At 53.0% G+C, this 27,118-nt stretch overlaps 11 protein-coding genes across 11 annotated transcripts; 8 read left to right on the forward strand and 3 right to left on the reverse strand.

Annotated features, from left to right (window-relative positions):
* Positions 1–972: 972 nt before the first annotated feature.
* On the forward strand, positions 973–1,822 carry POSPLADRAFT_1164578 (hypothetical protein; the record flags this gene model as incomplete). The annotated part of the gene is made up of 2 exons (XM_024487836.1): positions 973–1,030; positions 1,080–1,822. A coding segment is annotated over exon 2 (735 nt), but the record flags the coding sequence as incomplete, so codon positions are not given.
* Positions 1,823–1,983: 161 nt separating this feature from the next.
* Positions 1,984–2,945, forward strand: POSPLADRAFT_1037931 (hypothetical protein). The gene has a single exon (XM_024477294.1). It carries the CDS (start codon positions 2,104–2,106, stop codon positions 2,785–2,787), a length of 684 nt encoding a protein of 227 aa, XP_024344064.1. The 5' UTR covers positions 1,984–2,103; the 3' UTR covers positions 2,788–2,945.
* A 143-nt stretch (positions 2,946–3,088) lies between these two features.
* POSPLADRAFT_1051421 (hypothetical protein) lies at positions 3,089–4,050 on the forward strand (the record flags this gene model as incomplete). Its single annotated transcript, XM_024480163.1, has 2 exons — positions 3,089–3,309; positions 3,372–4,050. The coding sequence occupies 2 exons, from the start codon at positions 3,089–3,091 to the stop codon at positions 4,048–4,050; spliced, it is 900 nt and encodes a 299-aa protein (XP_024344065.1).
* A 519-nt stretch (positions 4,051–4,569) lies between these two features.
* POSPLADRAFT_1051422 (hypothetical protein) lies at positions 4,570–5,419 on the forward strand (the record flags this gene model as incomplete). Its single annotated transcript, XM_024480164.1, has 2 exons — positions 4,570–4,718; positions 4,771–5,419. The coding sequence occupies 2 exons, from the start codon at positions 4,570–4,572 to the stop codon at positions 5,417–5,419; spliced, it is 798 nt and encodes a 265-aa protein (XP_024344066.1).
* Positions 5,420–5,649: 230 nt separating this feature from the next.
* Positions 5,650–8,959, reverse strand: POSPLADRAFT_1051423 (hypothetical protein; the record flags this gene model as incomplete). Its single annotated transcript, XM_024480165.1, has 7 exons — positions 5,650–5,870; positions 5,930–6,655; positions 6,714–6,977; positions 7,029–7,535; positions 7,585–8,247; positions 8,302–8,642; positions 8,691–8,959. The coding sequence occupies 7 exons, from the start codon at positions 8,957–8,959 to the stop codon at positions 5,650–5,652; spliced, it is 2,991 nt and encodes a 996-aa protein (XP_024344067.1).
* A 129-nt stretch (positions 8,960–9,088) lies between these two features.
* On the reverse strand, positions 9,089–12,823 carry POSPLADRAFT_1164585 (hypothetical protein; the record flags this gene model as incomplete). Its single annotated transcript, XM_024487837.1, has 16 exons — positions 9,089–9,730; positions 9,793–9,860; positions 9,914–9,980; positions 10,031–10,237; positions 10,294–10,577; positions 10,639–10,765; positions 10,825–10,896; positions 10,943–11,047; positions 11,097–11,236; positions 11,288–11,339; positions 11,392–11,518; positions 11,576–11,759; positions 11,817–12,112; positions 12,182–12,368; positions 12,426–12,562; positions 12,680–12,823. 16 exons carry the CDS (start codon positions 12,821–12,823, stop codon positions 9,312–9,314), a joined length of 2,616 nt encoding a protein of 871 aa, XP_024344068.1. The 3' UTR covers positions 9,089–9,311.
* A 1,196-nt stretch (positions 12,824–14,019) lies between these two features.
* On the forward strand, positions 14,020–15,119 carry POSPLADRAFT_1037934 (hypothetical protein). The gene is made up of 4 exons (XM_024477295.1): positions 14,020–14,159; positions 14,222–14,377; positions 14,433–14,496; positions 14,552–15,119. The coding sequence occupies exons 1-4, from the start codon at positions 14,128–14,130 to the stop codon at positions 14,909–14,911; spliced, it is 612 nt and encodes a 203-aa protein (XP_024344069.1). The 5' UTR covers positions 14,020–14,127; the 3' UTR covers positions 14,912–15,119.
* POSPLADRAFT_1042521 (hypothetical protein) lies at positions 15,093–16,788 on the reverse strand (the record flags this gene model as incomplete). Its single annotated transcript, XM_024478123.1, has 3 exons — positions 15,093–16,551; positions 16,582–16,583; positions 16,648–16,788. 3 exons carry the CDS (start codon positions 16,786–16,788, stop codon positions 15,093–15,095), a joined length of 1,602 nt encoding a protein of 533 aa, XP_024344070.1.
* A 384-nt stretch (positions 16,789–17,172) lies between these two features.
* POSPLADRAFT_1037935 (glycosyltransferase family 21 protein) lies at positions 17,173–18,679 on the forward strand. The gene is made up of 3 exons (XM_024477296.1): positions 17,173–17,286; positions 17,338–17,591; positions 17,647–18,679. Exons 1-3 carry the CDS (start codon positions 17,180–17,182, stop codon positions 18,657–18,659), a joined length of 1,374 nt encoding a protein of 457 aa, XP_024344071.1. The 5' UTR covers positions 17,173–17,179; the 3' UTR covers positions 18,660–18,679.
* A 292-nt stretch (positions 18,680–18,971) lies between these two features.
* POSPLADRAFT_1064011 (hypothetical protein) lies at positions 18,972–23,266 on the forward strand (the record flags this gene model as incomplete). Its single annotated transcript, XM_024481752.1, has 17 exons — positions 18,972–19,134; positions 19,184–19,296; positions 19,347–19,504; positions 19,597–19,916; positions 19,956–20,491; positions 20,544–20,669; positions 20,738–20,839; positions 20,890–21,022; positions 21,076–21,176; positions 21,230–21,391; positions 21,447–21,549; positions 21,600–21,739; positions 21,801–22,066; positions 22,118–22,247; positions 22,303–22,567; positions 22,616–22,761; positions 22,814–23,266. 17 exons carry the CDS (start codon positions 18,972–18,974, stop codon positions 23,201–23,203), a joined length of 3,354 nt encoding a protein of 1,117 aa, XP_024344072.1. The 3' UTR covers positions 23,204–23,266.
* Positions 23,267–23,413: 147 nt separating this feature from the next.
* POSPLADRAFT_1176054 (hypothetical protein) lies at positions 23,414–27,118 on the forward strand (the record flags this gene model as incomplete). The annotated part of the gene is made up of 6 exons (XM_024488391.1): positions 23,414–23,702; positions 23,755–24,245; positions 24,708–25,460; positions 25,483–25,614; positions 25,775–26,662; positions 26,714–27,118. 6 exons carry the CDS (start codon positions 23,414–23,416, stop codon positions 26,777–26,779), a joined length of 2,619 nt encoding a protein of 872 aa, XP_024344073.1. The 3' UTR covers positions 26,780–27,118.

Raw genomic sequence — 27,118 nt, forward strand, 5'->3', positions numbered from 1 at the left:
AAATGTCGATGAGCCATACATTGGAATAAATAGAGACGGGCCGAGACGGGCCTAAAGATTGGACTTTCGGAGTGGCAGCGTGCTTGGTGCATAATGCACGAGGCTATGTACGATTACTATCTTATCAAATCAGATCTGCTGTGTGAGCTCGTCCAAAACCTCAAATTACAACTCACATACAATTCCAACCTTGCTTGTGTGTGGAATAGACCACAGCAGACCGTCAGATCAGTCAATATCTGTAGGGGAAATGAGGAGACTTGGTCCCGAGGTAAGGGACACGATCATCGAGATCGCGATCCAACATGAATACCTGCCTCTTATGGCTATCCTGCTATTCAACGCCCATTGTTCCCAACTAAGAATGAGCGACGAAGTACTGGAGGTCACGCACTTGCAATGATAGAAATAAGGCGGTGGATAAGACGGCATAAGGTCGGCCATCATGGCTCGGCGATGCCATTAAAAGCCGTCTTGCCTATGGGGGTACAACCCAGCTCCTGAGACTGAAACAATTCCTCGATTCCCTGCCGAGCGGGGCATTCAGCAATCAAGGTGAGCTATTAACTGCTATGCATCTACGATAATTGCCAGGCAACGTGATGCTAAGGCCTGCCTACTTGCAGTGCTGGTGGTGGTACCAGCCCAGTCCTTGATAGGCCGGTCGTGACTAAAGCTTCACCTTTCACCCTCGCAAAACACCCAAGTACGGAGAAAGCCATATATCGTCACTCGAGTGAGTTTGCTTGTATAAAAGTGGAACGCGGACTTCGACGTGGCGCTGCGAATTGTTCTCGGCGTCACGCGGTGTGCACGCCCACACAGCCAAACACATCAGTTTGGCCCTTCAGACCCCGTTTGGGTTATGAGGATTTCTTCATATAATAAAGCCTTGTCGCCATCGCATCTCATTAGCTATGACCAGGTTACGAGTGCGACACAGGGACCTCGCATCCGCTCCGACCTCCCCAACAACAGTCCCAGATTCCAATAGTCCCTCAGTCGCTCGTTTCACGTCCCGTGAGCCTCAGTAGGGGTGCTTTATCTATGGTGCCCAACTTCTTCTGACCGCACTTCAGGCCTGAGATGTCCGACTACAATGCTGAAAGGAACTATGCAGTATCTGTTACCCAACAAATACTGCTCCTGCAGCAATGGGAGGCTGACACGATGTTCAGGTCATACCTGAAGACCCAAAGCGAGCCCTCACATGACAATCCCCTTGATATGCAGATCGTGTGGGCCCGGATGAAGGTAGCCAAAGTTCGCGCACGTGGGCTCAGTGAGCTTCGAGAGATGATTGCACCGGATCAAAGTTACGAGATCGACGTCGAGCTGGCTTCCGAACTCTTCAGGTACAGGACCCTCGCGTGGATGTGCTTCCGAATCAACGACCTCCCCACCGAGATTCTCTGCGAGATCTTGCGCCTTGTCGTTTACTCCACTTCGCAACGGAACCCCATGCTGGCCAAGTTCCAATTCACCTGGGTGTGCCGCCATTGGCGCGCCACCGCGCTAAGCGACGGCTACTTATGGAGTCAAATCATCTTTACCGACCGTCCTCCTTGGGCGCGCTCTATCGAGTGCTTTCGCCGAGCCGGGAATTGCGCGTTGGATATTATCATCCCTCTTCCCCCCAAGTCTCCAGGCAATCCCGCAGAGCCGGCTGCAATTACCCCGGCCCGGATGACCTGGCTTCTTGACATACTCCTCCAGAAAATAGCCACCCTTCAGCGCGTCACGATATCCACGGATAGTATCAAAACAGCGCTGAGTGTCATCGAGAGGTTCTGGACGCATGGTTCTGCACCAACGCTAGAGCATTTCGAACTTCACCGCTTCGGCCAGCCTCATATGTTCGAGCTTCCTCCGGAGATAGAGACCACATTCGATGGAGCTCTCCCCCTTTGCAAAGGTCAGACGCCACGCCTCAAGAATATCAGGTTGAATGGCATACCTGTTAACTGGGAGGAGACGACGTGGTCGGGTGATCTATACTCGCTCGACCTGCGGCGATTTTGGATAGCCAACTGCCCAAGTGAGGCGCGATTCCGCCAGATGCTGAGCGGCGGGAACCTTCGCAGTCTCCATCTCACGGCAGCGATGCCGCAGTATGACGAAGGAAGCCTGGGTATGTGGCGCGATACTCAACCGATTTTCTTGCCGCGTCTCCGCGAAATTGTCTTCGGGGATTTGAGCGTGCCGTACGCGCGCAAAACGTTCGCCGTCATTCATGCGCCGAATCTTCGGATGCTCGCCTTGCAGCTCATGGACGGGGACGATTACAGTCCCGTATTCGGTATGCTTGCCGGCCGCTTTCCTGAGCTTAGAATCCTGGCCCTCCACGAGGTTGGCATTCTACGGGCGCCAGCGGCTTACAAGAAGTGGGCCTTGTTCTTGCAATCCATCCCGAAGGTCTTCTCGCTGAAAGTGGGACGCCTGGATTCCGCCATGGTGGATACGCTCGTCCTGAAGGCGGAAACCTATATCGTGGATTCCGATGCAGATCTTGACCCAAATCGGCAACCCTTACCTCCTCTCCTTCCGGCGCTACAATGTGTTGAGTTCGTGGGCGTACGGTGCAGCGATGTTCGCAATTTCGTTACCTGGCGAAGGGACCAGGTGCACACGCCGATTGCCAAGGCATACGTGCTCGCTCCTCCACCCGAAGACCCGTTGACCCCAGAGTTCGTTGGGGAACTAAGTCCACAAGTCGGCCTGATCATCGACCCGAACATAATACAGGCTGAGGAGGCAGACTTGCGCGCCCGTGCGCTGTTGGGATGAAGGAGCCGCAGTCGTTCGTCGATGACGGTACGTAAGGAAGAATCGGCAGCGAAGAGTAAAACCTTATGTCTGAAACAAGGAGGCTCGCGCATCGCACTTGTATATTTAGTTATCTTCCGTTCGGAATAAACAGGCGCTCGTCAACTATGTCTTGCGATCGAGATCACCACGTGGGACCGCGTTGTTTGTCCTTGTGGACGCGTTGCCTCGACGCGGTTCAACGCGCGTGGCCGCGTCTGTTGGTCTCCGCACCATGCCCACCACCCACAGTCGCCAATAGTTCAAGCCAAAACCCGCCAGTATGCCAAACTTCGAGCGCACGACGTCCGTATTGTCGTGCTCCTCGGCCGATACCCTCGCCAACAGCACCTGCCAGCCCGAGCCCACCAGACCACAGGGCGAGATTCCCTTCGTCCGGAGGCGTCTCCTGCACGAGCAGACCGTTGCACTCCTCGCGATGTTTGAGCACAAGACTCACCCATCCAAGGAAGAGCGGACTGCGCTTGCTGAGGAGCTCGGCCTGTAAGTCTCAGCGCTCACCCACCGCGCCGCGAACAGAGCGCTGACGGACCATGTACATCCAGGGAACTCAAGACTATCAGTGCTTGGTTTCAGAATCGGCGGCGGAGTATCAAGAAGAAATCTCTCATATGGAGACGCAATGCCCAGGAAAATCGCTACGGTTCCGGTACAGGACAACCAAGTGCCGTCTCAGTGATTTCGCTGGATTGCGTGGCATCTGCTCACGAGCGCCCTTCATATACCCGTCCTGAATCACCAGTACGATCCCCCCTCACTCCGCGTCGTGTCAATACATCAAGAAGGTACTTTTCCCCAGAGAAGCCTGAGAACATATGGGACCACATCCCTTCTTCCCCGCCGGTGCAGCCATCATCTCCCACAGCTGAGAGCGTTCGCATAGCTGCACTTCCGAAGCGGTCGAAGACGCTGCGCTCGTTGGAGTGGGCCTGTGCCAAAGCGCGAGCAGGACGGATCATCGAGGAGGAGCCAGAGGAGGACGATTGGGACGTGCCAATGCTGGTTTTGGACAAGGAGAGTAGACACGGTCGTGTCGACAACGGCGAGGAAACCGAGGCGGAGGAGTACGAGGCCATCACGCCAGACGTCAGTGCGGTGCACTTGACGCCGATTCAGTTGTCCCCTGGATCGTTGACTAACGAGAAGAAGAGCCCTCTTTCGGGAGACATGGAGGCTGCTATGGCACTTCTTGGATTCATGGGTCGACGCTCACTCGGAGGGTGATGCGGTATGTAACTGTCCGCGCCTGCACGGATTTAGATTATTGGAAGATGTACAACTCTCTTTTGGTAGTGGACAATCGTAGTTTGCAGATGATTTATACGATATTGACGATGTTGTACTTCACCTCAGTACATGTTTCTTGTTCCTATACATGTCCTGTATCCGGGGTGACGTACACATAATCAAGCACATTGAGTGCTTCGTGCAGAGTTTTGGGCAATGAGAACAAGCTGCAAGCGTCAGTCAAACAAGCGCTGACACTGGTCACGAGATCGCGACGCGTCGGATGCTGTAGCTACTAACAGTGTGGCGTCGTGGCTGACCGTGGCTGACGAGACTGTTCACATCAATTGTCACCCGCAAAAAAGATCGATTTATTGCTGCATCTAGTCACTATTGTGTATTTCTGTCGTCATGCGTCCTCCAGCAAGAACCACTCGCACTCGTACTAGCTTAGCTAACGAGACGCCTTCGCCTCCGCTTCCCTTGGGATCACCCAGTATTGCTTCTTCCATAGCAATGCCGCAAGCAGATGGCGGTGACATGAAAGAGAGAAGGACACGCCGTCGTATGTCAGAAGAACAACTACAGTTACTCGAGGCCCTTTTTAGCGACACCACACATCCGACCAGAGAAGTTAAGGAAACGCTTGCAGACCGTATTGGCATGTAAGAATTGTCCTTGTTATCACAGCTATTGGCAAGTTGACAGAGCTTGCAGGGACTCTAAGAGCATCACCATCTGGTTTCAGAACAGACGCCAGACAGCAAGGAGAAAGAGCTCTCGGGCCTCGGACGTTGGCGAAGGCTTATTGCAAGCAGACGTCCCAGGGAAGCCCAGTGCTGTACCAAAGGCTGAAGCTAAGGATGCCAAACGTCCGGCGCTGGTGACGATCGCTCAAGTGGACTCAAGCTGTCGTCCCATAGCATCTGTGGACCACAACATGGTTTGCCAGGCTCCCCTCCCCTTAGATGCAGTGGGATCCGATGGCCTGTCACTGGAGCAGTCTGCGATGATGACGAGTGTGTCTCCCGCAATAAACCAAGCATTGAGCGGTACTCCGAGCAATGATAGGGACAAATCCGATGCGCAGAACATGAAACGCAAGAAACACGATTTGGACTGGGCCTGCGAGCACGCAAGCAAACGTCGGCGAACAGGCGAGCCCGATGCACCAGAGAAACTTGATACGGACTTGGACCCGAAGAACAACGACGGTACATACCGCCTAGCTCAGACGGAGCTGAAGGACGAGATCATCCTCGATGGGATTTCCGCGCAATATCGCGACGCTCTCCCGCCTGACATCGTGCTTGGGATCTCTCTGTTGTTCGGATTCAAGTACTCTGGGGATGTCACCAGTCGATGAAAAAACGCACCTGGAAGTCATTCTTCGCATTCGTGCACTCCAATCTACCAGACCCTAGTGTATCGCACGTCATCCAATGTAGTTCGCGGCATAGATTGCATGATCGCATGAAATGGTAGTGCGTAATAACATGATGCAGAACGATGTGCGTGCAGAACAGCTACAGCGAGAAGGATGAAAAGCAGAATGATTAGGACTACAGGATGACATACAGATATAATTCTATCCGATTATACTGCTGATTGTTTCCGCTTCCTACCGTTCACGGACATTGGTGAGGGCGCAAGTTCAACAGAGGTCGGGCCAGGCATCTCGGCTTTTTGTGCGACAGTCTTCGCATTCGGGGGATTGGGTGTAGATGATGGGGTATGTGCGTGACCGTTGACTGTGGGATTGCGCATACCGTTTGTTTTTGAAACGCCATTGGGCTGCGTGGGCATTTGCGTTGGTGCTAGCAGAGTAAAGATAATGGGTAAGAGCGGGTAAAACAGAGCGAAACTATCGGCGCACCTGAGATGCCATAGTTTTTGAACAGCCCAATAAAGGATTCCATCTCTTGCTTGTTTACGACCCGTTCTATTCGAGTATCAACCGTGAATGGCTCGTCGTCGCCTTCATCGGCCATGTCTACGTCTTCGTCCACATGCTCCACTGCAGTTGGGCTGTTGGGTACATCACTACTGAGCCGAGGCGTCAAGAACCCATCTAGCAGGTTGTCGAATAATGAACCAAGCGGCGGCATGAGGTATGTCGGAGCGTCGAAAACCTCAGCCACTTCGCGACCGCTCCAGGGCTGCGCCGAAGCGAGTGTGACTGATGAGGAGGCGGGCACATTCGTCAAGCCGGCGAACGCCGATTTCCCGAAGATGTCCTGGAATAATGTCCTTTTTCCTGGAGCCCCATCGGTGCCGATACCTCTGGCAGTAGAACCATCCTCTTGGGGTAGGCATACATCATCGCCAAAGACGACGACACTCCATGTATCGGTTATGCCGACGAGGGTGAAAGATAATGGATTGGCTGATAGACGGTCGAGTGAGGCGTGAGAGACGACATTGCGGAGATGGAATGGGACCGTCCATGAGGCAACTGGCAAAGACGACGACGGGTGGAAAACCAACACTCTTGTGGAGGGAGTTCCCTGAGTGGCGAGCCGCTCGAAGAGCGAGAATGACTCTTCTCTAGGGTGAGCAACGAGCCGATCTATGGACAACGAACTCTGGAATTGCCACCGCACTAAATAAAATGCTCTCAGTAAACACACGCAGGCCTTCTGATATGGATAAGAACGCACCAGAATGCGAGAGTAAGTCCCAGAGTATCAAATCTCTAGGACCGACGACAGCAACATAGCGACCGCTCGAGCCAACAAAGTGAGCGGACGCTACCAATGGACACTCTGGACTTGTTAGAACTTGACACAGGATATTAGTTTGGCCATCATAAATCGCGACGTGAGGGCCCATGGAGACGGCGAACAGCGAGCCGTCTGTTGACCATGAGACATGTGAAGGGGTCCCAGAACGAGAACTGAGTGTGCACCGGCTGACCCAGAAGTCTGTAGGAATGAAAATGAACGACTGAAGGGATAGGGAATCCTTGAACTCACTATCAGTTTCTCCTGATTTTTGTGTCGTCGATTGCACCCTCCAAGACTTGATGTTCCCGTCCTCTCCAGTGGTTACAAAGATAGATTCTGTACCCTTTGATACAGGGCGAAAGGCTACTGCAGTTACTCTGTGGAGGCCGTGCGGACGGTCAACCCTTGTGTTGAGAGTCCAGGTTGCAGATTTTTGATGCCATCGCCAAATTTTCATATGGGACTCCGCGCGGAAGGTTTCATCAGACTCTCGCCAGTCGATCGTCACTAACCATTCACCCAGCTCGTCGATGACAGCATGTTGCACACGAGGCTGCTCTAACGCTTTCTCGTCTCGCCTCGATACTCTGTTCGATGGAGTGACCTCTAGCTCGTAGAGAAGTTTGGCAGAAGAGGGTGAGAACGCCTGCAAAGTCGAACCATGTGACGACGGAAGGATCAGCGCGGAAGTAAGGAAGTGGACAGCAAGCGGAGCAGGACTAGACGCCGAGGGTTGATTTTGGGAGGTTGCCGGATCTGAGGAGAAATGAGACGGAGGGGCGACGTAAATTTGATTTGTACGAACCTAGCTTCACTCGCGAGATCGTTCGTGATATGCTAAGCGTTCCCGAGCGTACGAATGCGAACGAGGCATCTACCAAGCTGAGCAGATATTCTTCCTCTCCATCTGCCGCCTTCGAGACAGAGACATGCGCGATGGGGGCACCCACTCGTGGGATGTATTCCCGTTGACCAGAATGCAATTGCCAGATGACTAAAACGGCCTCCTCTCCGCCGCTTACAAGGTATGCTCCATTTGCAGTGAATGCGATGGAGGATACCGCATGGGCATGCCAGTGCATCGTCGTGGTCTGCGCCTTCTTTTCTACGCCGTAGGTTTTCGGCAGATTAGAATTGAGACAGTACCATAACCGAATGCACCCGATAGCATCACCAGTGGCGAAGTACTCTTCGGAGGGGTGGAATGCGAGGCACGTCAATGCTTGCGGCGACACGAACTTGGTGAAGCCTGCCTTAAAGTCCGAAGTAGGACAGACATAAGCTTTGTGCCCGCCGGTCGCTACAAGCCATGCGCCGCTTGGCGAGAAACCAAGACCCGTTGGGCCGCGTGCCCTTCCAATCTGGTAGATGTCGGAAGGCACTTGGACCGCTAGACTGGCCGATGCATCGGTAGGTTGAAAGGAGACTTGAAGCACATAGGCATTGTCAACCGCGGAATCTTTCTTCGCTAAGCAATTCGTCAGCAAAAAAGAAGGTAAGCATGCGAAGAACGGATACATACATTTGTGAGTCTTCTTCTTGGTGCCTGAAGCAACAGCAGCGAAAATGTGATCCTTGAACTTTTCGTGAGCAGCGAGATGCATGATCACATATGGAAGCTTCAAGGTGCGTAGTACGATCGCGTCCAGAAAATCCCAGAATCTGACGAGTCCATCTGCGGAGCCAGTTATAAGCTGGAAAGGATTATGGGGGTTGAGGATCGCCGCGGTAACAGCTGCAGGACGCGACGGGCCTCCCGTCGTTGCAGATTCAGAGGGAGGGGGCGCCGCAAGGGTGGAAACCACACGACCCGTCGCAACAGAGTATATCTTGACGGAGGACTCTACCACCGAGAAAAAGTATCTGTTCTAGAATGAGACAAAGTCTGCGGAAAGGCGTACTTGAACGCACCGCCCGTCCTTCGTAAACACCGGTGCTACTCTGCTCGCCGAGGACTCCGTCAAAGGCTTCCATGTCCACGACTTGTCCTCCACAGGCTGCGAGATGTCCGCCGGAGGATCGACATCCTCGGGTTCCTTTCCTTTCCGCTTTCGAAGTTTGCGGATTTTTGCGTCTGGCGCTGGAGACGCAGACGGAGGGGCTTCCTCCGCAGACCCACTAGCAATCTTGGAGGTCTTGGGGGTCGCCATGGGACGCGGCCCTTCGACGGGGACAGGCATAGTGGGCAGGGGACAGGAAGATGTATGCGCACAACCGCTGAACAAAAATCTACGTATGCCCAAATTGGCAATTTTGATGATCGAGCGCCCATACATATCGCTTTTCGAGACTCGGCCAATTTGCGGAGGTGACACAGATCGTACAGGCATCGTTACATAGAGAGATACGGAGGACTGTAGCTATACAACATGGAAGAGTAGTAACAAATCATATATCCAATACATTGGCCGTCTGGCCAGCGTCAAAAGATGAGTAAAGGCGTACAGTGAGCACTATTTACCCTTGGTGCACAACATGAGAGCAAATGTGGAGACGTGGGGTCGGGAGATGGACAACGATACAATAGAGACGTTACCAGATTTGTGTGGAGGTAGAGACGAACTCGGCAGGCATCAAAAGACCCTCCATACCCTGTTGCGAGACCGACACGCCGCCCAGTGTCTGGTCAGAAAGCCATACTGGGAGCTGCTCATTGGCAGTTGTGTCGAACCCGCGCCAGATGTGGTCAATGCTGGGACCATATTGAGCGAGGTGCTGGTTAAATTCAGCGGACATAGGGTTCATAGCGTCGGCATGAGAGAATGATGCATCGAAGGTCGGAGACATGATTTGGTGCTGATTGACTTGTGAGGGGACGGTATCCGGGGCATAACTTGCGTTACTATGCGAGCGATGCCGAGAAGCACCAGGCGATCGGGACATAGAAGCAGACCGCTTCCTTGAGCGTTTCAGCATCAGCTGCAGCGTGAATGCGTAGCGTTTGCCGGGAACTGTAGGGGACAGGTGGTATGAGGATCAGAGTGACTTGTATCCGTCATGAGGGTGCACGTACCCTCAAGAAGGAGAGCGGCAAGGTGTTCGACAAGCGATCGCACCTCTTCAATATCGCATTGGTCCGGGCTTTTAACGTTGTCAGGAGATAGTACATGCACTCGGCGGAATGAATAACTCACAAGAGACGTGCAAGCCGAAGTAGGAAAGAAGCGGAAAACGTAGCGGTTGCATGGGTATAATGCACAGCTGTCGTATTTTAGCCTTCAGCAGATAAGTACGAGCCAATAGCTACATACCATACTTCATCCCCTCTCGGTATGCGGGAGAGTGCACTGTGATCTCTAGGATCTGCTGTCCGATCCGGATTGACCTGATCGCTAGCTCGCGTTGAGCAGGAGGCATCCGTTGAACATCTTCGGGGCCGTCAATGCCCCTCAGAGCGGTAGCATTGTGGTATAGCTCGGCATGAAGGTGTTGAATTTGTAAGCTCTGCCGATAGAAGGCTGCAACAAAGATCAATACATAAGCTAGGACCCACACTTGACAGATGCAAATTCACCTGCATCCTCGTATTTCTGGGAAAAGGCCTGATCCCAGGTACCGTACCAGTTGCGGAACTCCATGTCCGCTTCCCGTAGGACATTGAAGGTCATGTCATCTACAGGCTTGTCGAACAGTGGGGACAGGTTGTTGTTCACACGCTCTCGGATCGCCATCAACTCGACAGTCGACACAAGCCGCATGTCATCCTCGATGGCCAACGGATGTTGGAGGAGTAGACGACACTGCCAGATGCTCTCGTCATCTTTGAGGATGGATGGGCGACCCGTCCCATACGACATTCTGAGCAAGACGTCTTAGCGTGACGTATCACAAAATCGTCGGCCGTAGACGCGGGACGTACTGATGCTCAAACAGGTAGAGGCAGAACCAAGTTCGCGCGGAAATCACAAGTTGTCTGTCCTTACTTGACGATGATGCCTTGCTGGCCTTCATACGCTTCAGTAGCTCTGGCCAGGCCTTGTGCATCGCTGTAATCAGAGCGCAGGGTTCAGCACGGCGTAGAACTAATACACGGGCTAATACTTACAAAGCTCCATCGCCATGCGGACAGCATGACCACCACTTAACCAACCGTTGTCGGACCAACCAGACACCAGGACTGCAGGCCGTCAGCAAGATGATGAAACAATGATCGGAAATCGTACTCATGGCTTGTACAGCTTCCTGCCGCGTTACAGGGGAAAACAGTGTAGCGCAGGAAATGGCCTGCACCTCTTCTTGGCACTTGAGATAAGTTTCGCTGGGTGGCCCTGGATAATGTTCTCGGTGATGCATCCACCAAGTCAAGGATATAGGTACACCTACCTCCCCCATCTCTGACTCCAGCGGCAACCATACAGATACAATCAACAGCAAAAGGAGAACGCTCGTGAAGGGCATCATACGTATCGGTGTTAGCATCGAAAATAGGAAGGAACGTCGAGCATCCGTGGTAGAAGCTGTATATTACACGTGAGCACCGGAGGTGTGGTAGGTTCGCGTCGGCTTACATCCGGAAGAGCTCCCGAGCCTCAGGCTCGAGAATGATGTTTTTAGTGACGACTACGGTACGTCTGTCAGTGTGCGAAGCCAGCCCTACGCTGAGACAACGCACCATCAGGGAAATTCGTAGCCCGCGGCTGCTTATGGTTGACCTTCCTGCGCTTAGCGGGTCGGGGCTGGCGAGGATCAGGGGAGGCAGTTCTTGCCCGACTCGGGGGTTCGCTCGCCTCCCCGTTTTCCTACGCAGACGCGGCGATCAGCATAACGCAGGACATGATGACAAAGGGGTGATCTACCTTCGCGGCCCTCTGGATAGCAACATCAGCTAACCCGCGCAAAACTTCCCACGGAGCTACCAGTCCGGACGCCGGCAGCTCGCCGTCCTCCTCTTCAACGTCCGATGAGTCCGCGCTGGTCACGTTTGACGACGGAGGGGGGCCCCGCTTTGAACCCAGAACTGCATCCTGGCCATTCACTTGTCTTAGAGACTGCCGAGACGAGTGAGAATTGACATCAGGATGAAACCGTACTGATGACACGTTTGATGGCTGCGACCGTGGAGGGCCCATGGATTCAAGCGACGAGAAGGGCGGTAGGGTCGTTGCTTGCTGTAAGTTGTGTCGAGCGCCTGGAGGAACCGCAGGCGGATACATCAAGTTGGAAGCGAGAGGAGAAGTGTGTATCTCGGCTTGACTGGACGCGCGCTGTCCGGTCGCCCCTATAGAAGGACTGCGATATGTACCCGCCATCTGATCACGATGCTGACGGTGAGCGTTAGCATTCACACCAGCAGGGATGGGTCCGTGTGGCATGCCGTTATGCGACGTCGATGGCTGTCCCGGGTGGCCGGTATCTACCATTAGTTGAGGGGGATGCGCAGTAGCAGTAGATGGCGTAGTCACTCCTGGCGACCCAAGAGAATGGGCACTAGGCGACTGGTTTACAAAGGCGGGATATGCGGACGGAGAGCGAGAGTGGTGGAATGATGCACCACCACGGAGATGGCTGACAATCTCGACTAGGCTGTTTTGAATGGCGGTCTGCGTCTGACGAATATCCGCGACATGCGATTCAAGGCTGCGTATGCGCCTAACGTAAATGCACATTGATAAGAGAATATATAGCAGCATCCTACGGGCGACTTACTCCAATCCAGCTTCACCGGTCAAGCTGGCTTCTCGGGTAGGCTTTTCAAAGAGACACTCCAGACCGGCGTGTCTACACCGTCTGCACGGAGGGTTTTCAGCTCCTTCACATCTCATCTTCTGCTTACGACACGCATTCTGGACGCGTAAGGCGTAAGATGGTGCGCTCCTCTTGCGCACATAGCCTCAGTAGTACTCACACATGCGCCTGTGCAAGCCGTGCATGAGATCGACGAAGAGTACGCGCAAATGAACGCATAGTAACGTACGGGGCACTCGGTTAAGGGTCCGTACGGGCGGCTTGGAATCGGCTTTGACGGAAGCCTTGTTTGGATCGGGCCCTTCGATGTCTTCATGTTTCTTGACAGGTGAACCGCCGCCGTTGCTGCTGGAGTCCATTTTGGCAGGGGAGACGGAAGAAAAAGGCGAAAAAGTGAGAGACTGCCCCCGGGACGAGGGCTGCGGGAGACAGTGAGAGCAAAGTTGCCGGGAGTGATTGGATGAGAATGGAGAGATCAGACGCGCTTCCTGCAGGCCAAACAAGGACAAGCCACAGACGTATATGGCAAGCCGGACGCCTCCTGCCCTCGGCTGAGACAGACACGTTCCTTCCCCTCGCCTCTCGGCTGTGCTCCCACTTTGCGATACCATGTCCCCATCCGCTAAACACCGTCTCACTCTATATTCATTCTCGTTCTGCGCGTGCCCTCTTGGTCGTCCTGTCTATTTCCGGCCTCGCGGAGCGCCAGTCTGCTCACTCTCCGCCGCTCGCGTTTGAATGTGGATTACATGTGCCAAAGTCTAATCACAGCGTGCTTACTGACCCCGGCCTGAGTTGCGAGCTCCTACTGAGCGCGTATCGTGACTTTGACGCAAGTCACTTCTTGCGCTGGTAATAAGTCTGGAATTCTAGTACAATTGCACCAACGTGATAGTCTTTATCTGAATCCTTTCCTACAGAGTTGTGACAAGCGGAGACCCACACTCTCGTGAGTCTATGCTTTATGCTTCGCTATCCTGAATATGGGACCGACAATCGTCGTATCAGAAGACGCTTGCTCGACTCTCCTTCTTATGGTGTAATACCCCAAGATCGCTGCGTACTGATGAGCCCGGAAACAAATCGAGATGACTCGGGACGCTCGCCCAATCGTATTCTCGCCATTTGTTGAAGCGGACAATCCTCCTGGTTATCCTCTAGTTCTTGGGCAGACACGCTGTCAACCACTGAAATGAGGATGGAAGAGTCATCATTGGGCAATATCCGAGTCCAGGCTGTTGTGCTATGACCTATTTATTAGGCCTGACGATGAAATGCGATCACACATGCGAGGGCGTTCAAATGTAGCGAACTCATGGCGACCATGCAGACTCTATCCCAATGCGTAAGATAACACGTAGTACGTACCTAAAGTCATGTTAGTACTACACCTTAGTCTACAGAACATGCATACATCACCCAGCTCAGCACTGGCTCTTCTCAAAGATGCACGGGAGATCTCATTCGCGATCCGATCATGAAGAGTGCACGTAGACGCCCAAGATCGTATTTAGCATCTCTCGACACTCGGCTGTGCTCATTGCACGCAACCGCCAGCTTCTTTGTCTCTTCGCCACGTACCACCTCTTTTTTACTTCATTTTGTTACTTCTGCAGGGTCCCAGCATTACGCATTCCACCCTTTGCTTCAGAAACTAATCGCAATGTTGACCTCTCTCGCATCGAACCTTCTCAGGTATTAGATCCTTGTGTGCTCACTGGTATGGTTCATTAATGTGTTGGAAATCGCATTCGCAGTGCTTGGTTCGCCTTTCTACTTCCCTGCTACGGCACGTGGAAATCTCTCGCCCACCGACCTGTATCTGAGCCCGAACTCGAGCGATGGGCAATGTACTGGTCGGTTCTGGGGGCTTTCGTTGCATTCGAGTACGTTGCCGAGTGGTTGGTCAGCTGGTATGTATCATGCAAATTGTCGATTGAACAATGAAGTTATCTGACGAATACGTAGGTTGCCTTTCTACTGGGAGATTAAGACCCTGTTCCTTCTGTTCCTTGCATTGCCTCAGACGCAGGCGAGTCGCGTGCCGCTTGTGATCTCATCCATATCATGCTGACACGTCTGCAAAGGGTTCAACTTGGTTCTACGTCACCTTCATGAACCCTTATCTCACCAAGAACGAGGCCGAGATAGATGCTGGAATCGTGCAAGCCAAGGAAAACATCATCACATTCCTGCAGAACCGCGTCCAGGCCATTTGGCAGAGCGTGCTCGACTCTGCAGCGCAAGCGTCTGCCAACGGCGCTCAGGACCTTGCCGCCGCGCAGAATCCTGTGAACATCGCGAAAGGTCTCCTGAGCGCGTTCGCACCGTCTCTGATGGGCGCTCTTCAGGGGCAGGCAACAGCTGCGCACCAGCGGCCTGTTCCGTCTCCTGCGCAGTCTTCGAGTTCGATCCACTCGGTCGAGTCGTCCGCCAGCGAAGAGTGAGCATTGACACTCGAAAGAAGAAACGGTTTGCAGCCTGTTGCAGGTGCACTCGCCAGCGGGTGAGGGATATAGAGCTTAAAGCATGCTTTGGACGTTTTACGGAAGTCTCACGCACGGACACGTTATGTATTCGGACAGCTGGTCACGTCCAATGTAAATTATAAACGGGTAAATACAACAGTCATCGCTTCCATCGAGCATCTTTCTTCGTCATGTACACGCAACTGACCACGCGGACTTTGTTCCTCAGCCAAGGCAGGATGTCGGCGTCGATGTTTGGGCACCCGTCGATTATAAGCGTATCGATCGGGACAATTGGTGGTGGTCGGCTCTCTTGGGATGCGTCCTCGGTTACGGTCAGCGTATCGGTAGGCAAGCGCGTCTTCACTAGACGCAGAACGGTTCCGCTCTTGATGTCGGGGCAATGTGAAAAGTTGACGGTTCGTAAAGATGGGCATAGGACTGCGCTGAGCGTCTCTTGCTCGCTAATTATGTGGGGCCTGGGTTCCGCAAGGCTTTCGAGAATCTTATTCGCTTGGCTGCCTCCAACGTGCTCTAGCTGAAGCGTTTCCAACGAAGGGGTACAACGTAATAGCTCAATAATGCTTTGCGCAGAGACAGCACAGCGTTGGATACGAAGCTCGAGCAGTGAAGCTGCACAGCCGCTGTGCACCAGATGTCGCAGAGTGGTATCCAAGGAATGTATTCCTCCACGAATATGCAGGGAGCTGAGCGCAGGAATATCGAGTATGGGTATGATGCGACTGGTGGCAAAGTCGTGATATTCGAGCTCGAGGTGGCTGAGGTGAGGGAGGCGTATAGGCTCCTCGTCCTCACCAGGATTTGCCAGAGGTATGTCCATCATGCTGAGGGCGAGTTTGCGAAGATTGGGATTCCGCCGCAGGAAGGCTAGAATGTCCGACAACGGAGTATCCACAACGGGGCCGCGGAAGGTGAAGGATTCAAGTTGATTGATGTTCTCAGCGGCAGTAGCCCAGTGGAAGATAGAGTGAGCAATAGTCAAATCGCGAATGCGCATGCTAGGCTGCCTCCATAGCCAAGAAGCAGCACGTACATCTGCGCAGTGTTGGATGTTTAATTCGTCGAGTCTCTGCAATACGTCGTCCGTGAAAGTAGGAAGTCGTCGGCGTATTTCATGGATTGGGAAGTTATCCGCGTCTAGAGCTCGCAGACAATCTAAAGGGACGGATGCAAGCTCGTCCAGCGCCCATGGAGTGGGTGCCACCCCGGCACGCAAACGAAGCTCGATCAGGCGCCCTTGACAGCGCACAGCCCATACCTTCGCCTTCTTGACCGGGTTCTTGTTCGTGAGAATAAGGTTGCTCCATAGACGGGGCATGCCAAGGATGGCAGCGCGCCAGTTGTGGCAAACTTGTGAGAGGCTTATAACTCGCGTGTGGTCGTCGGCGGCCACCATTGTGAAGATGGTGGTAGCAATCTCGAGGGGCAATTTACCGAAATGATAAAATGCGCGCGATTCGTGTTCTCGCCGCTGTTGCAGGCCCTGCTGGATCTGGTCCCGAATTGTGGTGATTTCGGTGACGCGTCTGACATCGTCCGCATTCACGCGCTCGAGAGCGAGGTTGATCATGCGCAACGCGTGGTCAAGTTTACTGATCCTGTGGAATAGACGTGCAGAGCGGACATACCCCTGCAGTTGAGAAGTAACTTAGTATGAGGTCATTTTGTTGTAAATTGATATTGCATTCTCTTACCTGCCACCTCTGTGGTCCCAAATCAATCACTTTCTTCGAATCACGGAGTGCATCCTTCACCCTTCCTAGTTTCTCGAACACGGCCGCTCGAGAATCATATATGGAAAATTCATTGGGTCCCAGCACAATCGCCTGTGGCATCGTTAAGGAAGCTCTAAGGTGCACGTACACAACGTACCTCAGAGAATAAGTCAGCTGCCTCTTCTAGCTTTCCTGCGCGGAAACGTGCGATACCTCTCTGGAACGGGGTCTTCCACTCAGACATAACTGCGAAGGTATGCAGATCAGTACAACGAGAAGAGTTGCAATGGACGAGACAAGTTCTTGTTGCGATTTGGTGACTGAGAAAGGTATCCTGAGGTGAGTGTCGCGTCGCAGACCCTCGCGCACTGCGCGACTATTGGCAGGCGCGACCTGTCACGTTCACGCCTCATGCTCGGTCACCGCCTTGTCACGCCGGTACATCGTTGAATGTTTGGTCAACAGTTGCCCAACTCTCAGCCGCCCATGACCGACGCAGGTCCTATCCACGATGCTCTCTGACAATGACTTCGGTGTCCTCAAACTCTGTCTCGCATGGGCTAGCGTGGTTTGGTGGGGCTTCATAGTCCTCTTAGGTGCTCTCGGTTGTATCACTGCGTAAGTCTCATTTACTCAGGGCGAGGAATGCTGCTCAAAATATATGTGTAGGCGAAAACGATACAGAAAGCGAGCGCAGTTGCCTCGGGCATCATCTCCAGCTTCCTCTGTACCAGGTGTATCAATATTGCGGCCATTGAAGGGATTGGACACGAATTTGTACGAGAACCTTGAGTCAACATTTACGCAGGAATATCCAAACTACGAGATATTCCTGTGCGTAGCAGACGAAAACGATCAGGCACTGCCCGTAGTCAACGATCTCATTGCAAAATATCCCGATGTTAACGCACATGTAATGATAGGCACGTACTATGAATACACCTTCGAGGGTGCAATCCATTCATTGTGCGTGATCAGGGGACGAGGCGGTGGGTGTCAACCCGAAAATCAACAACCTCATCCGCTCTTATCGTCAAGCAGCGCACGACATTGTATGGGTGCTGGATTCCAATGTTATGGTCGCTCCCGGCACTCTAGCAAATTCTGTCAATGCCCTCGATGGTCCAGCAGACATCCCGTCGCGTTCATCTCGCCGTCGAATTGCGCTCGTTCACCACGTCCCACTGGCTTGGTCGAGCGAGTATTCGCTCGGATCTCGCATCGAAGAAGCATTTCTAAACACCAATCATGCTAAAATGTACCTTGCTATCAACACTGTCGCCGTGGACTCGTGTGTTGTGGGCAAGTCAAACCTCTACCGACGCTCGGACCTGGAGAGAGTGGACGGCTCATTGAAACCGATCGCGGATTCCACCGAGGGTGGCGTTCAGCAAGGAGAGAGAGGCCTAGTTGCATTTGGACGCTTCCTTGCGGAAGACAATATGATCGCTAGCGCCCTCTGGCACGAGCTCGGTCTACGCCATGACCTGTCATGCGATGTCGCCCGAAATGCTGTGGGAAGCATGACCCTTGCGGACTACGTCTGGCGGCGGGTTCGGTGGGTCCGCGTGCGCAAGCGAATGGTGTTCGCCGCGACTATGCTTGAACCATTCACCGAGTCTGTCGTCGCTGGGATCCTCGCGTCCACTGGTTTGCGATACATTCTCGACACTCCACGCTGGCTTTTCCTCACGGTTCACTTTTTATTTTGGGTTTCCGTGGATATGGACGTCGCCGCGTCTCTAGCAGGTCGCACCGTCGTGTCGGGACCTTTCCTCGCTGCTTGGGTAGTAAGAGAGATCCTTGCGTTGCCTATCTGGCTCCTAGCAATTGTTGGAAATCAGGTGGAGTGGAGAGGAAAGCGGTACGAAGTTATGCAGAGTGGCGAGGTCCGGCGCGTTACACAGGGTGGCGGATGGGCGGAATACTTGTTTGGTTGGAAATCCAAGACCACCAGTAATTACGAACTATTGTCAACGACCGATGAATGACCACATGTCGGCCACGTCAATCGTTATGTCACTTAATACATCCTTCCTTACGAAGGGCACACATGAACACATACGATAAATTCAGGCTCATCTGGCTAAAGATACCGCTTCGTTGATGTGAGGGCGTCGAAGCCTTTGCACAACAAGACCAAGCAAAGGCGCACTGCCCGAAATGGAAAGTATCATACGCACTGCATGGTTGCTGATCGGGGACCGCTTACTGCGTCTCGTTCTTGATCACGACCGTTTCTCTTCTGTATCTTCCTTGCGCGCACTCGGAGTGCCTCTCTCTGAGGAGAGTCTTTCGCAGTCATGTCGACGGATCATGAATCTGTTCGACAACGAATTATCTCCTCGGTCTTCGCGAGGCGGAACACTGCAGGCCAGGAGGAGCAGTATGTCGGCCACATCAAGATCTGGGAAGATGGGGGTCAGGATGACGGAGGAAGGAAACCAAGATATATACTACTTTCCCGTAGGTTGCTCCTCGCTGTTGTATGCCTAACCGTGACCATCTACGGTAGAGTCAAACAATAGGCTAGGGTTCATACACAAGTCCAAGCTAAATTCCAATGGCTCATTCTCGGTCGGGAAGACATGGAAGGTTCTTGAGCTACGCGGTCTTGAGGTTCTTAATGTATGCCTTGTGTGTCCTCTACGTCAAGCGTCCACTCAGAGCACCTGCAGCCAATGACCTTCAATATCACCATGGCCAGGACGTACCGATGGCAATCTGAGGACGCCCAGGATCAGACCAACTTCATTACTAGTTTAGTGAAGCTCTTCCGTATGGTTACAGGCAGTACAACCCCCCTACAACTTAGAGGCGTACAGATGCCCGACGCGTCCGGACCTTGTACGTATACTCCTACTTGTGAACCCTAGTCATAATAAGTTAGCTTTGTACAGCATCTAGGCCTTCTGCTCTTGACTTCAGACGAATGGAACGAGCACCCACTCCAACCAATGGTACGCCCTTACCTCCTGCATCACCCCGAAGACCGATCGGAAACGACCGTAACGATACTGTAAGACAAAGCGACATTTATGACGAATTTCCCCTCCCTATACCCTATCCTTTGGACTCTTCTAGAAGTCGTAAACCTGGTACACCGTCTCGCGCCGAGAGTCCAGCCTCACGTGCGGTGCCTCCGCCACTTATACCAGACCGACCAGCTACACCTGTGCGTACCCGACCAACCACACCTGCCTCTCAAGCAGGAGGTATCCCTGCCGCCCTCCGTGCTGGCCACGCTCGTGGACCATCAAATGCTAGCTCTGCCAACCGCACACCAGCATCGGCGACAAACGGTCTCCTCTCCAGCAGCCCCGCATCGTCTCGTTCAGTCCAATCCTCCCGTGCGAATGGATCGTCTTCAGCGATGACTGCTTTGGAAATACCCTCAGGACCCTCATCCATGCAGCCATCACCCATATCCACGTACCCATCTACTCCGGACAATCTTCAACCCATCCCCTTACCTTCACACCCACTTCCTCGAAAGACACCCTCACGAGCACCTAGCATGGCTCCCGGTGACTCTGGGCAACGTCGTGAGAATGCACGCGTCTCATTCTTTGACCCTGCAAATCAGGCCACGCTGAATCGATTATTGTCTGGCGATGTCGTGATCCACGATGACGCTGACGGTGATGGTGTCGGCTCCGACATTGGCGAGGACGAGAGTGCGCAGGCAACACTGGACAGCATGGAAGAGATGTTGGAGGGTTATGAGTGGGCCAGCGACGATTTCATGGGCAGGACATCCGTCACGGGAGCAGCTGATCGAATAGAGGCAAGACTCCTCGATGAGTTGATGGCTCTGGAGAAGGTTGGTACATTTGTGTACTAAATTGGCGTCCGGGTACTTACGGTCATCCTAGGCGAACGTGCATTCCTTCATTGAGTCTGACGATAGGATACACGTTGTCCTTAAGTACCTCGACGAAGCAATGTCGGAGCTCAATGGTATGGATAGCGTGGTCTCGTCCTACAAGATTCATCTCAATGTAGGGATTTTTCTTGGTTTTACGTTCGACCCATCAATACTTAGCGTAGATTCATGACTTTTTGGTAGGCCGTCAATGACGATATCGCCTATATTCAATCGCAGAATCGTGGTCTGCAGGTTCAAATCCAGAATCAACGCGCTCTCATGGACGAACTCGAAGAACTACTGGTATGTGTCGACCCCTAGGTGAAATGAATTCACTACTGATTTGCGGACAGCAAACTGTTCACGTGGACAAGGAAGCCCTGTTGGCCCTTACTCAAGAGTCTCTCGAGAAGGCATCAAGTATACAGCGAATCGAGGGCGCCGCTACCGAGCTATATAAGGCCCTGCAAGCCGGCAGAGATCGCGGTATGAAACTGTCATGTTACTCAGTGAAGGAATGTAATCTTACTTTGCATAAGATATGGCTGCGACCATGGAAAGGCTGGATGAGTATCGAACTCACAATTCACACTTCTGCAAGCGCATCCTTGACTATCTGTCGATATTGTTCACGGCTCAGGCATGTTTCCGTCTATTGCAACGCCTGTCACACTACACTCACACACTTTGCAGTCCAAGATGCTTCTCGGTGACAGCGAGGGCGTGATCAGAACTACCAAAAGTCGGCCGGCATTGCGGAACCACCAGGAGATGGAGAGCTTTCTGGGGCGATACAGCGGTCTCATTCTTTACCTCAAGGAAATGGACGAGGGAATCTACTCCAAGCTGTGTGCTGTATGTCATGCATTCGCTTCTAGTTTCTATTCATATATTCACACGATATATCTAGGCCTATTTCACAGCGGCGAGCGCGCTTCACGGTGCTCAAGTCAGGGCGCTACTCTCTATCTGCGCTGGGTTGGTCAAGAAGTCTGCGGATGAAGATCCTGAAGGTCGATCTCGCATGTCTGCACCAAAACACCTTGTACTAACCTGACCACAGGCTTTGGTGTGGTATCTCCCACATCTACGACTGCGAAGGCAGCTTCTGGCATGCGGCGAGCCGGTACCATTGTTCGGTCCCCGTTGGAAGCCCGCAGAGAGCGGAAAGATCGTTCAGACGGTGACCTCAGCCCTTCGGAGGTACGTAGAAATACTAATCAAAACGCGGTACTCGTTTAGCTAATATGCTTCTTTTTTAAAGGCATTCAGCATTGTACTTGATCAGGCTGCAACGGCTGTGTATCATGAAGAAGACTTCATCGCCGACTTCCTCCAGATCAACAACGTTGGGCTGACCTTTGCAGACTACATGGGGCTCGAGAACTATTTCCGCCGACAGGCTGCGAGGTCCGCCGGACTGAGCTCCTCTACGTCTAAGCTCATTCGCGGCGCAATGGATCTGATTTTTGGTTTTCTCGCGACCGAGCTCAAAGCCTGGTTGGATAATGCCCTCAGCAGGGATAAGCTGTAAGATCATTCATGAATTTGTTCTTCCTGGGCTGATGACGTTTCGGCCAGATCCGTTGTCGGTATCATCGCTGCTCTCGAGAGGTTCCTAGGGGATGCAGAGGAAAGGGGCAACGCGTTCTTGCTCAACGTTCTCGAGAAACAGCACACGCGCCTGAAGGGTCTCTTCGAGCGTCGTGTGGTAAGTCAAATGTGAACTTGTCATTTTCACTGGTCGACTGAAAGAGAACCACTAGACTGAACACATCAAATCAATTGAAGACACCAGATTGACCAGTAAGAAGCGCAATGGTGTTGCTCCATTCATCAAGTACTTTCCTACGTACGTCGGTCGCGTGGAGAACCAGCTCATTGGCGCAGATACGCTGGAGATACGGCAGACCGTGGACCAAGCTTACGAGAAGATCGTGCAGTCGATGTTTGATGCTTTGAAACACATGGCCAAGATGGACGGTGAAGGAGAGGACAAGGGACAATTGAACTACCATGTCATTATCATTGGTAAGGGTTCAATCGGAGGCCTTTTCAGGGTTGCTCATTTTGCCGTAGAAAACATGCACTACTTTGTCGCTGAGATGTCTCAGTTGCAGCTAGGCTCTGTAGCCGCCTTCCTCAAGCGGGCAGAGTCTATCTACGAGGAGAATCTGAACGCTTACGTGAAGATCGTGCTCAGACGACCATTCTACAAGATAGTCGTGAGTAGACCGTTCGCTGCTTGCGAAAATGATGAGATTAACATAGAATTAGGACTACTTCGAGGGTGTGGAGAGGCTGCTCAAGACAACCGCACCCACCGAGGTGCCATCCAACAGCAGCTACAATCGCTCGGCGCTGAAGAAGGTCGTCAAGGAATACAACTCGAAGGACGTGCGAAAGAATATTGACGCGTTGTTCAAGCGGGTAGAGAAGCACTTCACAGAAGCGTCAGAGAAGGCTACAACAGAGGACATAAGCGTAGGCATTGCATCTGGCACTGTCATGGTGGGTGTGTGGAAGGCATGTGAGGAGGAGCTGCTCAAGATGACGGAGTGGTTCGTGAAGAGGATCAATCAATGCTACAAGGATACGGGTGTGGGCTTGGAGTACTCGGTCGCAGACGTCGAGGGGTCGTTCAAGCGACACAGGGTGGCAGTTTAGCATCCTTTTCCGGTCTAATTTATGTGCTTTCCATACGGCATATTTATCCTCGTTGCTGCTGACCGATGAATTTGACTGAGTTGCAACGAACTTGAAGACCTTCCTTTTTGGGAACAGAGTGTGGCCGAGAACTTGGATACGGGGTTGATCCGCCTTCGATCGCACTGACCATGCTAGACTCGCGCGCCCTTGCCCTCGCTCTGCTCGAGGATGTCTCACCGTTCTGATAGTGAATCGGCGGTGGAAGCGTCACTACAGTTGCCCGACTACAACACCCAGTTCATTCCCCAGGACGACGACGAGGAGACACTCTGGGATGTCATCGAGATTTTAGCAGAACGTGGTAGCAGATACCAGGTGAAGTGGGCAGGGAACGATCCCGCGACTACAAAGCCATGGGCACCCAGCTGGGTGCCCAAACACGACTGTACGGATCAGCTTATTCACGACTGGAAAGTGAAGCAAGCGAAGAAAAAGAAGGATGCAGTTACGCGAAAATGTATGTTGAGTCACTCTTTCACTCACGCCACAAGTGTGACGATCAGCCACAGCTAAATCTCGGGCGTCGACGAGCTCATCGAGAGACTCCAAACCCTCCGCATCCACCGCTGGTAACTCGACGGCTCGGCGCGCCCCATCCCATGCCTCGTCTTCTACGAAGCTACCCGCCTCGACTTCCAATGCATCCCACGTCAGCTCTTCTCGAATACACAAGGCGAGTAGCTCGCACGGAGCTGTGAGCAAGCGGCGCAAGGTGTCTCACGAGTCCTCGGAGGAAGACGATCCCCTCGCCGTACCCGCACCCACAGGAAAACGGCGTAAGGTTGCGATTGAAGTCATGCTATCTGCGGCGAAGGGCAAAGGCAGACAAAATGTGCCGGATGACCACTCGTTGTACGAAGTCAGATCAACGTCGTCGCCAGTCGTCCCATCCCCTCCGCGACAAGTCACTAAGATTGGCCCATCGAAGCGAAGTAAACCTTTGGTCATTGTGTCAAGCGAAAGCCACAACGACCTCGAGAAGCCAACAGCTTCAAATGAGGTTACAAAGATAGGTCCTCCTCGGAAGAGGAGGGCTAGGCCTGAAGATGCCGAAGCTAGTACAGTGGTCGAACGAGCGCCATCACCGCAGGTCGCCATGAAGATTGGTCCTCCTCGAGGGGTCAAGCGCAAGCAGCGACCGTCCTCACCACAAGTCAGTCCAGTGATTAACAAACGCCCTACCTCGAAGGTGGCATCTGACTCATTGGCAATCGATGCGCCCTTCTCAGAGGACCATACTGCACTTGAGCAGGGCCACGAGGTCAGCGCCGAAGAGATAGGTCTCAATGCTAACGCAGACAAATACTGGCAATACGACTTTGACAACGAACGCGCCGTTAGTGCGCCTGTCCACCAGACGCACGGTATTTTCAGCCGAGAAGGGATTGTACCAGAGACGCAGTCTTCCCCCCAATCTCCAGAAGTGCCTCCTGCCCTAGCATTGCGTCCGCGGAGTTCGCAGACCGCTGCCTCTGTGCACAAGTCGAAGCCCCGTAACGTCAGTAGAACCAACTCAACAAACCGATCTGCCCCGGCATCTTCGCGAGTCGCCATTAGAGATCAGACTGTGGAAGGCATAGCGAGTAGACGCAACAAAACGCTTGTAGACAGTCGTACCACGAAGACAGCGACAAAAGTCATGCGTCCTATCCCGGTGGTTTCACCCTCTGTCTTCCATCCACATCTGCCAAAACCTGACCCCCCGCTCAGTTCGATTGAGCAATTTAGCTCTCCAGAAAAGGGCGGTGTGCATGCGACTAGCATGGCCATCCGTCGCGCAGAAAAAAGGCTCAAGGAGAAAGGCAAGGGTGGACAGGTCGCTTCCAAATGGGATGATGAAACGCTGCAACAGCGCGGGCAGCAGCTAGCGGACGAAGCGGCATCTAGTCGTCGCAGTAGTAGTCGGTCACCACCACTCGATGAGGACAACGATTGGCTGTTTGAGATGCCATCCAACCCAGGATCACCCCAAAACGCAGACGAAACCGGTTCGATCGGACCCTCACCGATTCCCTCGTCTCCACGCGGGACATCTATATCTGTGGATCCTGTTGCGCAGGAAGTGGTGGACGCCTTCATAAATTTCGGCGACGAACCCGAGGATGGTTGGGGGCTCGCTACGCACGAAGAACAGGCCATGACATTGGGTCCTGATCTCACAGCCGCTCGGAGAAAGGCTGGACCGTTGCAGCAACTTCGAGGGAGCCACTTTGAGGTTTGTATCCTCTGTACTATAGGCGAACTGGAGGTTGACTTTTCGCAAGCGTCGAATCGAACAAGTCTCAATGCCTGAGGAGCCCACACAAAGCCTCGACTACTTGCCTGCAACAACTTCAACACAACAAGCTGCTGTTGACAGTCAATCGCAGGTATGATGTTCCTGCTTCGTCTAACTCTTGCTGGTTGGTGATATCATTTCAGGAGCACTCTGTCGCTCCCATTCAGCTGAAAGACCTCCAAGATGCTCTTGAAATGAAAACAATAGAGGTGTCAACGCTCGAGCAGAAGGTCTCTTTATTGCAATTGCAGGTTACGCGTCTCGAAACGGAGTCTACTGAGCTCAAGGAGCGGCATGCCTTGTCGGTCTCCGAGTTGGAGGTTAAGTCGCAAGCTCTACTTCATGCAGACGCGCGTCACGGGAGTCTCGAAGAAAAGTTCACCGCGTTCCGACTAGAGCATGAGCGTGGTAAGGTGGAGATGGAGCAAGCGATGGAGGCTCAGCAAGAGGCGCTGCGACGCCTACAAAGTCAGAAGGAAGACACTGAAAAGGAACGCGAGATATTCCGCGAGTACTACGGGAAGGCTTCTGCTCATGCCTCTGAGGTCGCCACCGAAAAAAATGAACTGGAACGCCAGCTTAAGCTCACAATGAGTCAACTTAAGGAGGGTCTTCCGATGCTCAAAGGTATGTACGAGGAACGCATCCGGAGAATTGAGGCAGAATTGGAGAAGTGGAAGACGCTGTGCAAGGTGTTGACGGACAAGGACGAGAGGACGAACGACGATGTGCGAAGAAGAGCGGCCCTAGCACTTACGTTACAGGAGGAGAACACGCGGCTGAAAGAGGAGTGGCAAGAAATAAGGCATGCCGCCAGCAAGATGGATGACGACCTGCGTTCTCTCGCTGAGCGTACTTCTCAGCACACTGCAGCCACCCGCAATGACGTCCAGAGCCAGACAGAACACGAGCCGGAAAGCTTAATGGATATTGAACAGCCTAAGTTATCTGCTGCCTCAGACCAGATTTCATCCCAAGAATTGGGGGATGCGCACACCCCTGTAACATCCCAGCAATTGTTGCATTCCGTGGATAGCAAACAGCACTATACCGCAGATGAACCTGCCGGTGCTCATTTCTTCGTGTGTCAGCATGTTTCCGGCACCGCAATGTGCTACGCGCGATTTGGTACAAGTGAGGTAAGTTGACTCCATCTTGTAATCATGTTCAGTGCATGACATTTGTAACAGGAGGTCGTTCGTCATGCTTTCGATTCACACTATCAAGAACTCCGGGAAATCGAGAACTCTGTGTAGCCTTCCGGCGTTAAGGCTCAGAGCTAAATACTATTTCAGGCGATACTTTCTGTACATTTCGGATGGGTGCTACGCCGTTCTGCTGGTTGGAATATCAACGTCACAGACGTTCTTGTGCTCTTTCCAATGCCGCCTCCAGCATTCTGAGTCACAGTAGCTATTCGCCGACGAGAGGTGTGATTCATTTTGAGGGCGAGGTACGCCTGGCTCGACTTCGTAGCACAGGATCTCGGAATGCTGTTCTTGCCCATGTTTGCGAAACAGCATTTGCAGCTCGCGTGATCGGGCGACGCTTCGGCGGGGCCACGAGCGCGAAGGTATTCATGTCGTCGTCTTGCC

The sequence above is a fragment of the Postia placenta genome (assembly GCF_002117355.1).
Source record: "Postia placenta MAD-698-R-SB12 unplaced genomic scaffold POSPLAscaffold_1, whole genome shotgun sequence".
NCBI lineage: Eukaryota > Fungi > Basidiomycota > Agaricomycetes > Polyporales > Adustoporiaceae > Rhodonia > Rhodonia placenta.

Excerpts from the sequence above, each read along its gene's own strand:
- POSPLADRAFT_1037931 (XM_024477294.1), top strand. The coding sequence starts at position 2,104 with ATGCCGCAGTATGACGAAGGAAGCCTGGGTATGTGGCGCGATACTCAA.
- POSPLADRAFT_1037934 (XM_024477295.1), top strand. The coding sequence starts at position 14,128 with ATGTTGACCTCTCTCGCATCGAACCTTCTCAG. Across the intron at positions 14,378-14,432 it reads GCCGAGTGGTTGGTCAGCTG|GTTGCCTTTCTACTGGGAGA; the intron begins GTATGTATCATG and ends ACGAATACGTAG. Across the intron at positions 14,497-14,551 it reads TTGCATTGCCTCAGACGCAG|GGTTCAACTTGGTTCTACGT; the intron begins GCGAGTCGCGTG and ends ACGTCTGCAAAG.
- POSPLADRAFT_1037935 (XM_024477296.1), top strand. The coding sequence starts at position 17,180 with ATGCTCTCTGACAATGACTTCGGTGTCCTCAAACTCTGTCTCGCATGG. Across the intron at positions 17,287-17,337 it reads GCTCTCGGTTGTATCACTGC|GCGAAAACGATACAGAAAGC; the intron begins GTAAGTCTCATT and ends ATATATGTGTAG. Across the intron at positions 17,592-17,646 it reads TAACGCACATGTAATGATAG|GGGACGAGGCGGTGGGTGTC; the intron begins GCACGTACTATG and ends GTGCGTGATCAG.